The sequence below is a fragment of the Schistocerca americana genome, chromosome 7 (genome assembly GCF_021461395.2).
Source record: "Schistocerca americana isolate TAMUIC-IGC-003095 chromosome 7, iqSchAmer2.1, whole genome shotgun sequence".
NCBI lineage: Eukaryota > Metazoa > Arthropoda > Insecta > Orthoptera > Acrididae > Schistocerca > Schistocerca americana.
Window position 1 is genome coordinate 595163924 of NC_060125.1, and position 15827 is coordinate 595179750.

The 15827-nt window shown below is 43.0% G+C and overlaps 1 protein-coding gene across 1 annotated transcript in view; it reads left to right on the plus strand.

Moving 5' to 3' along the window:
* LOC124623134 (ras-related and estrogen-regulated growth inhibitor) overlaps positions 1-13075 on the plus strand; it is a 202581-nt gene extending 189506 nt beyond the window's left edge. Inside the window, exons 7-8 of the mRNA XM_047148925.1 lie at positions 10310-10697; positions 11897-13075. Coding sequence (XP_047004881.1) covers positions 10310-10554 — 245 coding nt within the window. The 3' untranslated portion in view covers positions 10555-10697; positions 11897-13075. The remainder of the gene's footprint in view (positions 1-10309; positions 10698-11896) is intronic.
* The last annotated feature ends 2752 nt before the right edge of the window (positions 13076-15827 follow it).

Genomic DNA, 15827 nt, shown 5'->3' on the forward strand with positions numbered 1-15827 from the left:
CATCATCTTCCTGTCGGTTAAATTTCGCGTTTGTAGCACTTCGTCGTCGTGGTGTAGTAATTTTAATGGCCAGTAGTGTATTACGCAGAAAGTGTGAACGAGTACCTCGAAAATGGCGAGACTGATCGAATGTTCACAGGCTACTGCCGTGAGCGTCAATGAAAAGAGGTAGAAGGAGAGTGGAACTATCACTAGGCGCTAAACGGGTGGACGTTCACGACTCTTCACATGACGTGGTGTCGGGGGCTTGTGTGCTCTGTAAAGTAGGAGGGGTGGTGATCTGTGGCATTTCTGCCTAAAGAGCATAGTGCTTGTGCACGCACAAGTCTTTCAGAGTACACAGCAGAGTCCACATCTTGACCAAACGTCATGAACAATTACGGTCGCAATGGGCACAGGAACATAGGGATTCGACCGTCGATCAATGGAAACGTATTGGCAATTCGAGTGAATCACGTTTTTGCTACACTATGGCCATGGTCGTCGACGTGAACGGCGGTTCGAAAAGAGGCTGGCTACTGGGAGCTGCGTTATGCTAAGGGAGGCGTTCTCCTGCTCTTGCACGGAACCTGTGGTAGTAACCGAAGACACGTTGACAGGCGTGAACCACCTGAATGCCTTCGTCCTTGATCTCTTTCCCGTCGGCGATGTCATCTTCCAACAATACATCTGTCATTGTCTCGGAGCCAGAAACCATGCTACAGTGGTTTGAGGAGCGTTGTGGATGTCCGGACGGCTAAATCCTATGAAACCCATTTGCGTCGCTATCTGGCGCCATCACTGCGTACACAAATCAGTGGCCCGTTACGTGATACACATCTAATGCCACATACCTTCACAAACCTACCAACAAACTGTCCGCTCCATGATACGCTGGCTCAGTGATCTATTGCGTTCCAAACACGGGCAAACATAATGTTTTGGCTCATCAGTGTACCATAGGCTACCGTAGACTACCAAAGTGACTGTAGACTAGGGTAGTTTTTCTAGTAGCTTTGGTCAGTTAAGGTCGTGCCGCATTACCTGTACGTTAGGTGTGCTGCATACGGATCGGACGTTACCTCATAACGAACGCTTTTTTTACGTATATGGTCAGTGTCTTACTAGATTCCCCTAAAAATCGGAAGCGGTGAACCCTTCAGAAGCTGATTGGGGGTATATAAAGGGTCGGGGGACCTAAGGAACATTTTTGTTGTTCATAGTCACCCTTCCGTTAGTTACTTAAGAGTAAACAGTATTTATAGCAAGATAAATTGTCAACGATTAATTAAATGGTTCAATTGACTCTGAGCACTATGGGACTTAACATCTGAGCTCATCAGTCCCCTAGAACTTAGAACTACTTAAACCTAAATAACCTAAGGATATCACACACATCCATGCCAGAGACAGGATTCGAACCTGCGACCGTAGCGGTCGCGCGGTTTCTGACTGAAGCGACTTGAACCGCTCGGCCACAGCGGCCAGCGATTAATTGAGGTTTTGTTATAAAACTGTTGATTTGTAACGTGAAACAGAGGGATGTTATACTGAAAATAAAGAAAAACAATACAGATTTATCATATAGCGCTAGAAAACGCAATTTTTGCAACAGAAAGGTGAAGTAAAAAACCGCAATCCAAAATATATCGCCGGCCGGTGTGGCCGAGCGGTTATAGGCGCTTCAGTCTGGAACCGCCCGACCGCTACGGTCGCAGGTTCGAATCCTGCCTCGGGCATGAATGTGTGTGATGTCCTTAGGTTAGTTAGGTTTAAGTAGTTCTAAGTTCTAGGGGACTGATGTCCTCAGCAGTTAAGTCCAATAGTGCTCAGAGACATTTGAACCAAAATATATCAAGCATCGTTCAAATACTTCGTCGACATGATATAAAACATATTTCTCTTACTCATAAACAACTTCCGCATTTATCAATAATAACAGGAGTCTCTAGCCTTTGATCACGATGAAGAACGTTTTGCTGCGTACAAAATAATAGCAGTAATAACATTTATTATATATTTTTATGTTTGTGTTTGTAAACTGTACTTGCATCAAAAGGAACTGCTTATTACGTATAAAATGCAATTCATATTCTGTACGGGTATAAAACACACAATGGACGAACACTGAATGATGTGCGGTTCTAATTATGTGCAAAATAAATAACTAAACAAAAAAAACGAAGTCGTAGGATCCCAACTTCTCTCTCCCACAGTCATTTATGTCTCTTTCCCTATCAATTCTATCAATACTGCCGGTAACCCTAGTATTTACTACGTCATTTGTGCAGTTACCGAAACTACCGCACCATTGTTTAGGTAAGAACGCAACTCTAGCCCACGTATACGTTTACACCTGTTCTCTGCATGCCACAAGGTTCTTCACATTCTACAACGTTTAGATCGCTTATGGTGGACGGGAAGAATGGCTTCTGAAATGCCTCTGTCTACGTCGTACTTATTGTAATGTTGCCTTCGTGGTCCCAGCGGGAGCGATATGGATGAGGTTGCGGTAAATTTCTAGATTCCTCGCTTAATGACGGCTCTCCGTGTGTCAATGAAGCCTGTGACTATTCGTGCTGCCATTATTTTTACATATTCAGTATCTCCTTTCTGGTATGAGTCCTAAAGAGATGAGCAATATGCTAGGTTCCGTTAGTTAATCTAAGTACCCCATCCAAGTTGCCGTGGCTAATTGGGACGTTAGGACAGGAGTATAACCAAAGGTTCACTCATAGCATCCATTTTATTTAACATGTATATAAAATACTTTATTCATTCTAAAAACAAATACCCCTCGAAATCAACATCCTTCTATACTTTGTTCAAAATAGAATATCGTTACTCTCAAAATATTAAGCCAAGAAGTTTTTGACGTCACTGTAGCAGTGCAGTTAGCAGATACTGGCCAGTGTCTTTAAAAATGCGTGTCTTCTCAAAACTTAGAAAAATTCTCACAATGTCTCAACAACTTTAAAACAGTTTCCCTAAATGTAACTACAATAGACTGCCAACACACGTTTTCAAACAAAAAGGATAAAAAATATTACGTAAAAATGTAGAAACTTTAGGTAAAGCATATTCAGTCCTGCTAATAAAAAATTAAAGAAAGCATTCAGTAAAACAACAACAAGTTTACAAGTTACAGGTTGGCTGGCATGTAATTTGATCAGTCATAGACGCAGTACCCTTCACGTCATACATTCCACATATGCTGAACATCTCTTAACGAGCAGTTCGGCTACTAACGTCCTCTTTCATTACTACATAAACCAGCTTCACAATATATCTTTGAACATAATTCACTCGGTTTCCTAAAACATGCATACTTTAGACGCATGCTAACGGTAGGTCGTACGCAAGCCGGAACTAACAGTAGCGGTAATTGCGTGACACTAACTTTTTAAATCTCGTTTAGAAAGGTGACGATTTTAATAGTTTAAGGTAAGGCGTATAGTTCAAAGAAACCATAATAAAGTGCGGTGAGACGTGCAACACTTCTAATGTCACCTCAGATACGTGTAACCTCATCCTTAACGCGAGCCTTATGTTTACTTAGTAAGCTTCACATTATCCGCGACTTTGCAGATCATAGACCGCAATTTTACTTGGTGCCATAAATCTGAAACAAAAAAACATTTAATAGTATGGCACAAGATTGGCACCGCAATATTCGTAACATCAACACAGACGAACCACCGTAGTTCTTGGCGTATGTCTAAGCAACCTGAAATAATTACTATTCTGCTTACAGTATACCGGCTGCACTAATCTTTAGGCTAAGATTCACAAACTAGAGTGTATACAGCAAGAAAGTCACTCCAAACCCGGGTCACATCATCATCATATCCTAGAGTTCAAAACTGACCCGACAGGCATCATATGAGCGCGCCCCAGCGTAGCACTGCTTGTCGAACTTCCTTGTAAACACTCAGCCGTATGCCGTACTTTGTATCTGGAAAGACTTTCTCCCGCCCGGGAAGCACTCCAGTATAACTACAACACCAGCAAATATTAACCAGAAGCCCGTTACCACAGTGCAGCTAAACGCGGTACTGTTCGACGGTGCAGAAACTACACTATTTACCCTTCCTTCAAGAGCTAACAGCTTTCTTTCGGCACCGAGCCAGGTGGCGTAGTGGTTAACACACAGCACTCACATTCGGAAGGACGACGGTTCAAACCCGCGCCCGGCATCCTGATTTAGGTTTTCCGTGATTTCCCTAAATCGCATCAGGCAAAAGCCGGGATGATTCCTTTGAAAGTGGGATAGCCGATTTCCTTCCCTGTCCTTCCCTCATCCTATGGGACCGCTGACCTCGCTGTTTGGTCCCCTCGCCCAAATAAGTCACCCAAACTTTCTCTCGGCGGTGTTTCCGTCTAAGCGACTCGTAAACACATTACTGTCTTTCCAGTCGAAACGTTCAGCCCACTTCTCACCGCTCAAAGAGGTCGACTGACTGACGATACCTTTGTCAATACCTCTGTCGATTGTAATAGTAACAACCATCGGCACATCTAGGGTGGGTCGCACGTCTGTTTCGAAAGCAGTTTGATTCATAGAATTACAGCCTGTTGCCGGTATGCTACTAGTGAACTGAAGTCTGTCGCATGATTTACTTGCGATTTTAGCTATATCATTATCGTATCCCCGTATTCCTACATGCAACTATTTGTGTCAGATGACTTGGTCCATTGGTGGCTCATTGATATTTTAGCCATTTTCTGTGTTTTTCCAGCGAAGAGTTTCACATTTTTGAAGATTGCAAGCAAGTTCGAAATCTTTGCATAATTTTGAAATGGTGTTTCATTTGAGATATGCTGTATTGTCATACTGGTACACGAAAAGACGTCTCCAACGGTGTTACCACTGTTTTGGGTACCTCTCGTTCCGTAAAATTTCGTTTTGTCCTAGATCAAACGTAGTGGGCCGACCTCAAAGAGGAAAATACAACCCTGGACCATCACACGCTATCCGCCAAGCCTTATTGTCATAGCTGTCCGTCTGGTTTCCACGAACTTCATATGCACCCACTACAGTTATCCGAATCATTACTCCTTAGAAGCCGGACGCTGTGGCCGAGCGGTTCTAGGCGCTTCAGTCTCGAATTGCGCTGCTGCTACGGTCGCAGGTTCGAATCCTGCCTCAGGCATGGATGTGTGTGATGTCCTTAGGTTAGTTAGATTTAAATAGTTCTAAGTTCTAGGGGATTAATGACCTCAGATGTTAAGTCCCTTAGTGCTCAGAGCCATTTGAACCAATCCCCCCCCCTCCCCCCAAAGTCCTCACCCGTTCTCATAGGGCCGATATATTACAAAATCTAAGGTGCTAGGTGTATTAGAGTCAACAACATACAAAGTAACGATGGCACAGATAACTGATAGTAACTCCCCTTCAGAGAGGAGTAGATGTGGACAAAAAGCAGCGTTACCTAACAGTGTCATAGCACAATGTAAAGGAAGTGTAAGTAACTCCAAAACACTTGTCAATTCTGTCTATCCAATAACGAGTCTGACGCAAACAGTACAACTACACTGACGTCAAGGAGACAATTTCCATACCTGTTTTTGCCCACACAGTGTGAAGACAATGCATTTGCTTTCAAAATAGCGTCGCAGGTAACAAAGATGAAAATAATATGATATGATAACTCAATCTTTCTTTGACACTCGATAGTAGATGTTTAATTTTTTTAAGGAGGCCCAAAAGAGCTTATGTTTTGTAATACTTCTTTCGTACAGTTGAACATGGAGGCGTTTCCTGTTTCATAATGTTAATCTGAGACTCCAGTTAGGCTCTGATACCGCTGTCTGGTCAGTGATTATATCCACATCTTATGCACATCGTTACGAATGAACACACATCTGACACTGTATTTGATGTTTCTCTATACATCCATGGTGGTTGACGATGTCAGGTATTTCACACATTGGCTGTTCCTTTTAGCCATGCGCATAGATGCTTCAAAAGCAGTTGAAAGTGGCTGCAAACCGAAATAGATAGTAGAATAAACTGATTATCGCACTCAAACAGTCGTCTGGCGAAAATGATGTCAATACATAGGCATAATGCTACTGTAGCGCCAGCCAAAGTGGAAATTTTGAAGATTAACACACGCACTATCACATCACAAAAACGTCACAACATCAGCTGAAAATGTTGACCAGAGATGTTGCACAATTTACTGATCACTGAATTAAACAAGAGATGTTATTCGGATAGGTCCGAACTGTAACCGGGTCACCTCCAAGCCGTAATTCCGTAAAGGCGCCATCCTATAGACACAGCACGATCATTGCACCGACCATTGAGTGACACACCGTTATTAGAACATGCTAGTCATGCACTCACTGACTCGATTATGATTGAATATACTGTTCAGTTGGAAATGTCTGGTAAGTTCCTGTAGAACCAAACCGCTGAGGTCATCGGTCCCTGACTATACTGTTCATTTCCAGAGCGAGACCACCTTATTTTTTTTTTTTACAAAATCTTTAATTTCTTGGCGTTACCACAGATATTGCTCTAGATGTCCATTTCAAAGCGGAAACCTTGTAGGAGGAGAATGAGCATTAACTTGCATTCAGCGTATTTTTCAGGATTATTGCTTCATAATGGTGCCCCAGTATTACGTCCCTGTCAAATAGCGACGAGGATTTTCTGTCGATGGGCAGCCACATTCAAGTGGAATCTATTAGTCAGCTCGATAGGGAGCGGAGAATAGGCATTGATCTGTGAGATGACAGAGGCCGCCATAAGACTGAAATGAGCAAATCGTTTGGTTCTCGCCTTAATCGTTTCACTATAATTTTTTTTCTGAATGAAAAACATTAATATATGGGAACTTTAATTAGTGTCGTAGGCGTTAAGTCAAAACATGAAAAGAAATATTTCTAGCTATTTCAGGAGATGCATGCGCAAAAACTAAAAGACCTAGAGAAAGCAGACGCACATCATTGGGCACGAATTGTTACGCGGCAGACGTCAATAACTGTGTGAAATTCCCTGACACGAATTATCGGGCTGGCTGGATAGTAGCCCGCTTTTCAAACCTTTTCATCGGATTGCCTTTCTGCAATTGCGAGATAATTCGATGTAACAGAAACAAAGTGTTAACGGCGAACCTATAGGTGCAATCTGCAATTATAAGAGTTCTGAAAACTATTAATAGGATTCACTTTACCATTGGGACACGGATACACATCAACAAGAGGCATCAAAATTCCACTGGTTCTCTGATGGCCTATCGTGGTAGTGAAAGGATTAAGAAGTGAGCACCATTGCCGGAAAGCACGTCGCATGTTTAGATGAAGTGCTCCTGTATGCGCCGCTATAGTACTGTGTTAGTTACCTTGGTTTGGACTTGGGTTTTGATTTTTCTACAACCAGGACTACTCATTTGTTGCTTGCCAAGAAGTAGGTGCCCGTTATTGAATTTTTCATCCAGCAACTTCCTTGGTGAAGTCGCACCTCGTCGTTTCCCGGCTTGTACCGTTTGTGAACGTTTTCCACGCCAGTTTGAACTTTACTCTGAGCACCGTGTAGCGAGATTAGACTACAGTGCCCCTACAAAACAATCTGTATTTCTATCCAGATACGTACAAAACGTAGACTGATACCCAGTCAGGTGGCGCAGTGGTAATGCGCTAGACGCGGGTGTGGGACGACGCTGGTTCGAATCTCCGTCCGGTCATCCAGATGTAGGTTTCCCGTGGTTTCCCTGAGTCACCTATGGAAAATGTCTCCTGTGAAAAGACATGGCCGATTTCATTCCCCAAACCGAGTTTGTACTCCGGGTCTCTTGATATGGTTCTTGACGTGACCTTAACCTCTGTTTTTTCCTTGCTACATTGGAACCAGTGACGAAACAGATAAATAAAGTATTAAGTACCAGGCAAAATTGGTGTTACCCCGAGAAGTCCTTTGATGCATTTTAGAAAGAGGATGGCGCTTCACCACGTTTTATGTTGGGACTTGAGAAAGTAAATTACAAAATGTCACGTGAAGACCATAGCGCAACAAGAGTGCTGCATTGTCAGAAGACAGTTCATGTTCTGAGTATCCTGCAGTTCTACCATAGTGCGGATAATAGGTGCATCACAAGCTGTGAAGAGGTGCGGTGTGGCCGCGCGGCTCGAGGGGCCATGTCACGGATTGCGCGGCCCTTCCCGCGGGATGTTGGAGTCTTCCTACGGGCATGGATGTGTGTGTTGGTCCTAGGATAAGTTAGTTTAAGTAGTGTTTACGTCTAGGGACCGATGATCTCAGCAGTTTGATCCCTTAGGAATTCACACACATTTAAACATTCTGAACAAGCTGTGAGTGAAATTGGGTGGCAACTGGAAAGTTATTCCAGAGTTGAAGTACACGAGATAGTGCTATTCTTGAGGACAGAATGCCTACATTGAAAATATGTTCACTGTGAAGTACTGGCGGCAAATAGACCAAATGGAATTTCTCGTCCAGCCATGGCGAAATGGTGCCACCAATTTGATCAAGGCCTTGTGCACACATGGCTGAAGCTAATTGGCATAATACGCCATACAGTTTCCATCTATTCGACAAAACGAAAGAACATCTTGGAGGAAAGAGTAGTTCTAGCAGGGCTCCATCATCAAGGAGTGAATTTCTACAGTCGAGAAATCGGACGAATAGTAGAATGTTCTGACTATTGTTTACAGAGATTTGGTGACTATTTACAAAGTTGTGTCATGTACCTGCATTATTTTGCATTGTACATCAGTGTTCAATGAAAGATAAACTACTGGCTATTAAAATTGCTACACCACGACGATGACGTGCTACAGAAGTGAAATTTAACCGACACGAAGAAGATGCTGCGATATGCAAATGATTAGCTTTTCAGAGCATTCACACAAGGTTGGCGCCGGTGGCGACACCTACAACGTGCTGACATGAGGAAAGTTTCCAACCGATTTCTCATACACAAACAGCAGTTGACCGGCGTTGCCTAGTGAAACGTTGTCGCGATGCCTCGTGTAAGGAGGAGAAATGCGTACCATCACGTTTCCGACTTTGATAAAGGTCGGATTGTAGTCTATCGCGATTGCGGTTTATCGTATCGCGACATTGCTGCTTGCGTTGGTCGAGATCTAATGACTGTTAGCAGAATATGGAATCGGTGGCTTCAGGAGGGTAATACGGAACGCCGTGCTGGATCCCAACGGCCTCGTATCACTAGCAGTCGAGATGACAGGCATATTATCCGCATGGCTGTTACGGATCGTGCAGCCACGCCTCGATCCCTGAGTCAACAGATGGGGACGTTTGCAAGACAACAACCACCTGCACGAACAGTTCGACGACGTTTGCAGCAGCATGGACTATCGGCTCGGAGACCACAGCTGCTATTACCCTTGACGCTGCATCACAGACAGGAACCTGGGTGCACGAATGGCAAAACGTCATTTTTTTCGGATGTATCCAGGTTCTGTTTACAGCATCATGATGATCGCATCCGTGTTTGATGACATCGCGGTGAACACACAGTGGAAGCGTGTATTCGTCATCGTCATACTGGCATATCACCCGGCTTGATGGTATGGGGTGCCATTGGTTACACGTCTCGGTCACCTCTTGTTCGCATTGACGGCACTTTGAACAGATGTGTTACGACCCGTGGCTCTACCCTTCATTCAATCCCTGCGAAACCCTACATTTCAGCAGGATAATGCACGACCACATGTTGCAGGTCCTGTACGGGCCTTTCTAGATACAGAAAGTGTTCGACTGCTGCCCTGGCCAGCTCATTCTCCAGATCTCTCACCAACTGAAAACGTCTGGTCAATGGTGGCCGAGCAACTGGCTCGTCACAATACGCCATTCACTACTCTCGATGAACTGTGGTATTGTGTTAACGTTGCATGGGCAGCTGTACCTGTACACGCCCGCCATCCCAGTTCTGTTTGACTCAATACCCAGGCGTATCAAGGCCGTTATGGCCAGAGGTGGTTGTTCTGGGTACTGATTTCTCAGGATCTATGCACCAAAAATGCGTGAAAATGTAATCACATGTCAGTTCTAGTATAATATATTTGCGCAATTATCATCTGTATTTCTTCTTGGTGTAGCAATTTTAATGGCCAGTAGTGTAATAATGTGCCGTTTGTCAAAGTCGCTTATCTCAATGGATTTCCCCATTTGCGACCAATATCTTCTCTAGGGTGATCCCCGTCCATACCTGCTCCGGATTGTGACTGCGTCACGTGCCCACAACCCCACCAGGCCAGGCCTGCCATCATAATTTGTGACTTACTTTATTATCCACGATACGTAAGGCCCTCTACTGTGGTGCCTGACTTTTCGCAGGGCGCCGGTGGACCGAGGTGGAGCTGGATGAGGAGGGGGAGGCGGAGGCGGGCGGCGACCAGCCGGCGGGGCGCGCGGCCGCTGACGTCAGCGTGGACCCGCTCCCAGCGTTCCGCGCGCGGGCCTCGACGGACGGCCACCTGCTGTCGCGTCCGCGCCTCTGGAAGCTGCCGCACCCCCACAACCAACCGCGCACCGAGCGACGCATGAGCATCTCTATGCGCGGCAACAACGCCAGCTGCTGAGCGGCACTACCTGCGTGACGTCATCAGCCTCAGGAGCCGGCCGGCCAGACAGTGGATACTCTAGATGATGACAACAACCGGCTCCAAACACAGCTTTCAGCTGCACAACTAGGAACTACTATCCCTCAAAAAAATGTTAAAATGTGTGTGAAATCTTATGGGACTTAACTGCTAAGGTCATCAGTCCCTAAGCTTACACACTACTTAACCTAAATATCCTAAGGACAACAACATACCCCCATGCCCGAGGGAGGACTCGAACCTCCGCCGGGACCAGCCGCACAGTCTATGACTGTAGCCCCTTAGACCACTCGGCTAATCCCACGCGGCCTGCTATCCCTCTTCCAGCTGCAGTTACAGGGGCAGTCATAAAGTTTGTCTCATCACCATGAAAGAAATCGCTATCCAGGACTTCGCTCACATAATGTGACATTTGTGCCAAAGATGAATGAATTGGGAAACATTCTGATGAAAGCATTCCTCACTTTGTTGGCTGAAAAACTGCTCTGTTTCTCCTGTTATCTTTTTGTCGTTCTGGCAGTGCCAGTATTCTGCTTTTCGACTGTTTATTGGATATAAGAGTGCAGATATTTAAGGACCAGGGCCTCCATTTCTGTGACAGTTCATGGTTCCTGAATGAGGGGCTCATTTACCCACACTGGAAACATCAGCGCTTTTTACCTACAGGGTAATACAACACTGACAGCCATCTTATCACGAATGTGAGTGGCATATTTTCTTAAGAAAGAATAATAATCCTGGAAGAGCACAAATCATCATTCTAGCTCCCATGTCTCATGCCATTCTAAACTGTTGTCCGTGATAGTATGAACTACATGACCACACACTGTGCTTTCTTACTAGCGTGTAATGTGGTGCAGATAACATTACGCTCTAGAATAGTAGTAGTTCCGTACCTAAATTCCTGACAAGACCAATTCTGATCTCAGTAGAACCATTGTGACTGTGTGTGTGTGTGTGTGTGTGTGTGTGTGTGTGTGTGTGTATTCATGTGTGTGTGTGTGTGTGTGTGTGTGTGTGTGTGTGACAGAGAGAGAGAGAGAAATAGACAGAGACAGAGAGAGAGAGAGATAGAGGGGGGGGGGGGAAGAGAGGGGGGGGGGGGCAGTTTGGCAAGTTTGAAGTTGATGCGTGTATGTATCTAGCCTAACGAAAACTCTTCCCATGGACATAATGTGTAGTTAAGCTATCTACTACAAGACAGTGCATCTTGTCCTTACCTAGCTACCACGTTTATAATCAAAACAACAACTGTGTGGTATTTTGGTGTTACAGAGTGCACTGCAGGCTTCTGTCTTCTATGTGCTGAATTTTCTTACAGGTACCATGTCAACAACGCAAGCTACACCTACTGAAGATTGCTGTCAGCTGAGGTCGGCGTGCAATGCTTCAATCGATGAACAATAATCTAAGTTTTACTGGTCTCATTATCTTCTGTCTCCTATTTAAGAAAATTCCGATAGTCCCACGAGTTACTGTAGCACATTAAAATGCCACGTTTCTCTGTTCTCCAATTAACTTTAAATGCGAACATTTTAGGTTAGGCTTTACCGTGACTGTTATTGACATTAAATGAAACAACAAGTTTACTGTTACCATGCACCGTTTTATTTATGACAGTAAACTTGTTGTTTTGTTCTCCAATTAAGATGGTTCTTCAATTTAAATTCCTTGGCTGGTGATTTGTACACAAATGTCCATAAACGAGATGCAGTGTAACTGGTTAGGATTTTTGTACCATTTTCTGTTACGAATTCTTTAGACAAGATTACCGTAATACTGCTGTATTGCTAATTTGATCTTTTGACAGTTAAGCTGAATACTTGAAGGTGGAACAAATTAAAGATGGTTTAAGCATTTTTTCTGTTTTTTACTAGATTGCGGTGACTGGTGCTCGGCATCTGTCTTGAATCACCAGGAAAAAATGCGCACTTCACTTTCATATTCCACACGGCTCAACATCTCTTCTATGTTGGTGTCCCGTCAATATTATTCAAACATTTTTTGCGCTGTGCGCTTGCAAAGTTCTGGTAACGAAAGGACTGGTCAGTGTGTATCTACCCAGTGAAGTCATGGGCTATTAAATTTGTTACAAATTTGAACCATTAATGAGTTTCATTAATTGTAAGGCATGTTCATCTGATGTTGGTGAACAGAAATGAAGTGAATACGGACAATGTTGTTAGAATCTCCAAATACGAAGAGAAGAAGACAAGGTATGCCAATACTTAGTAATGGGTGTTATTTTTCTGTAATCGTAACACTCAACCAACAAAGAAAAATGAACCAGCATTGTGAGACAGTTGTGAGTTGAGGCAACATATAGTTCTATGTTTTTAAATCTTTATTGATGTGTCTCCCTTGTGTTTGAGTCAAGAATCGTATACGAGACTTCTATAAACATTTGTACAATGAGTGGTATCATTTCTTACACAGCAGTAAAGTGATGTCACAGTTTTGAAATTCCATGTTGTCAACTTTTGATAAACACTATTCTAGAATGTAGGATACATTTGTTTTATTATTTTCAATAAAATTATGATATTATTTTTTAATAAATATTGACTTTTTCTTCAAATCAAGTACATGCAGTCGAACACGGCTCTTCCAACAAATTTCACTCGTACGCTGTTTTCGTACGCATTAACTCTTACACGTGATTGAGGAAAGTGAAACACCATAGGAAATGTTACGTATTGGTATCCAAAATACATCGGGAAACAGGTAAGAAATTTTTCGTAATTATTTAGTTTATTATAAAACAAAATTACTTAGTAGTAACAAGGAGAAATGGTCACTCTAGTGTAGTAGACTGTTAGAAGTGAGATAATTTATTTATCAGTCTTTCTTTATCAAACTTTGGACTCATTTCTTCCAGTCATACACTTACCCCGTTTATTGCTTAACTCTGACCTTTTTTCGCTCCTGATACTGCTCTGTAGCAGAAACTTCGTCTCAGCAATACCTGTCATTCCATATGGGCTTCGGATTGCAGTCTTTACAGTCTTTGCATGTCTCTATAGTTTCCCTCTCCAGTGCTTCACTCAGATATCACGTTAATACATGTCGAATCAGCCACCAACGTGTCCCCTCTCCTAGAGTGAGTTTTCCGTTTATTCTCTTCATTTTATGCTTTACCTATCCACTTCATTTTTAGCACTCTTTTGGAACGTAACATATCAGATGAATATCGTTAGTTCTAATCCAAATGGCCATGAGTTTTTCCACACAATGTGCACCTGCTAAAGACAGTTGTTCGTCTATCTGTACACTTCATCCCCATTCTTCTGTTCCGCTCTTACCTTTGACTTCAACAGTTCCGAGTGTATCTCGTTAATAACTTCTGATTTGTTTGAAATTAAGGATTCATGTTTTGGTCGAATCACCTAGTAACATTATTTCTACTACACACTTTTTTTTTTTTACTTTTCTCTGCCTTTGCTGGACAACTCTTAAGTTCTACAAAAGTTACGGGTGTCACACGGAAAAGCTACTGACATTCTGACTTCCACAAAGGAAACTGAATTCATAGCATGTGTTACAAGGATATTACAAAAACAAAATCCGATGACTAATGCCTTTACGTGAGTCAGACACGACAAAGTTTTTAACAATTAGAGTAAAATGTTCAGTCCTTAAAAATTAATGATATTTATTACATATACCTAAGGTCAAAACAGAAACTCTTGTAGTACTGTTTCAGTATTAGCAATAAATGCTTAAAAATATTAACTCAGATAATTAAGCAAATGGAGGATTACACTTCTAAAATATAAGCAAAGTTCTGTATTAATTAAGACCTCAACGAAATCAACCTCTTGCAGAGTAAAAGTAATAAATTCCTAAAAAAACGCCATTAGTACACTCAACGTATTGAATAAAATGGGCAGTAGTCTCTTATGTCCCTTACTCACTAAGTACACAGCACTTTCTGCAAACACTATTAGGGCAGTGAATTACAGTCCATTTTTCTAAATATGTGAGTATGCTATCTTTTAAAGTATTCCACCGTTTTGTCGACAACTGCCAGTCGTCTTCATCAGGCAAAAGATGTGCGCAGTTGGACTAAGGAGGCTAGAAGTCATGTGGGCAAAGTTATTCCCTAAGTATCAGTAGTTATCCAGCCACTTTCACAGCACGGTTGCTTGCTGCTAGATGTTCTCTTTCCTTCCCACATCCTTCGGCCAGATTTCAGTTGAGAAAATTCTCAAGATGAGATAGCTGGCTCACTTTTGCTGCATGCAGATTCAAGACAATGGGAAAATTACTTTTCCAAAGTAAAAAAGGGAAAGAAATTCAAATTTAGATTTAAATGTGGGAAATTCGAATTGCCTGTATATCCTAATTAAAACACTGGGAAAATGTTCCACCATTTTCCCCTTCCTGTGTGGTCTGAACTTCTGCCCCTCTTAAACAGACTTCCACCAGAGAGATCGCGGCAGCTACCTGTATTCTCAGCAAATCCTTCATACATGTATGGAAGGGGCTATTTTCCTACTGTATCCCAGGGCTTATGCTTTGCTGCAGTACAGATATGTTTGCTGGGTTGCCTACTTGGCAGATGTCAACAGCTTAACAACATGTTTTAATAAATAAAAGACACCGACTGGATCAGAACTATTGTATTACCAACATTCTTTTTCAATCTGCACTGCAGTTCATCTTCATGTCTGGCGCTGCAAAATGCAGTTTGTCCTGTTTTGACAAACTGCACTTTGCACTGGCAGATATGAAGATGATTTGCAGTGCAGATTGTCACTAGTAGTTGGTAGTAAAAAGTTGTGATCCAGACTATGTTCGTTTCTTCGTTATAACAAAAGAGGACACAGTTCCTGGACTGGAATCAATTATGAAAGAACACGTTTATGGTGACGCATGTAGAAGGAGGCACCTCACAGGCAGCGCAAACGTCGCCGCAGTACTTCATTACATGCGTCTCCTTCCAGTCTCCTGGCATTTGGGAGGCTCCACGGCTCCATGTCAGCAGTGGAAGTCTGAATCACGACGGCAGCCGAATCACATCGAGCAGTCTGTTCAAGTCGGCAGTGAAGTCTTGAAACCCAACAGTCACCTGCGAGTCGTCAACGAGTTACCAACTAGTAGTTATCGAGTTACAATTGAGCGGCCATGAAGTTAGCGTCTGTAATTCCTGGCCACACAAATGAAGCTTCTGTAACCTACGAGTGTTTACTAACTGGACGATGCCTACAAGCCTGCGTCCCTGGAGTGGTCTTAGAATCTGGGATGTATAA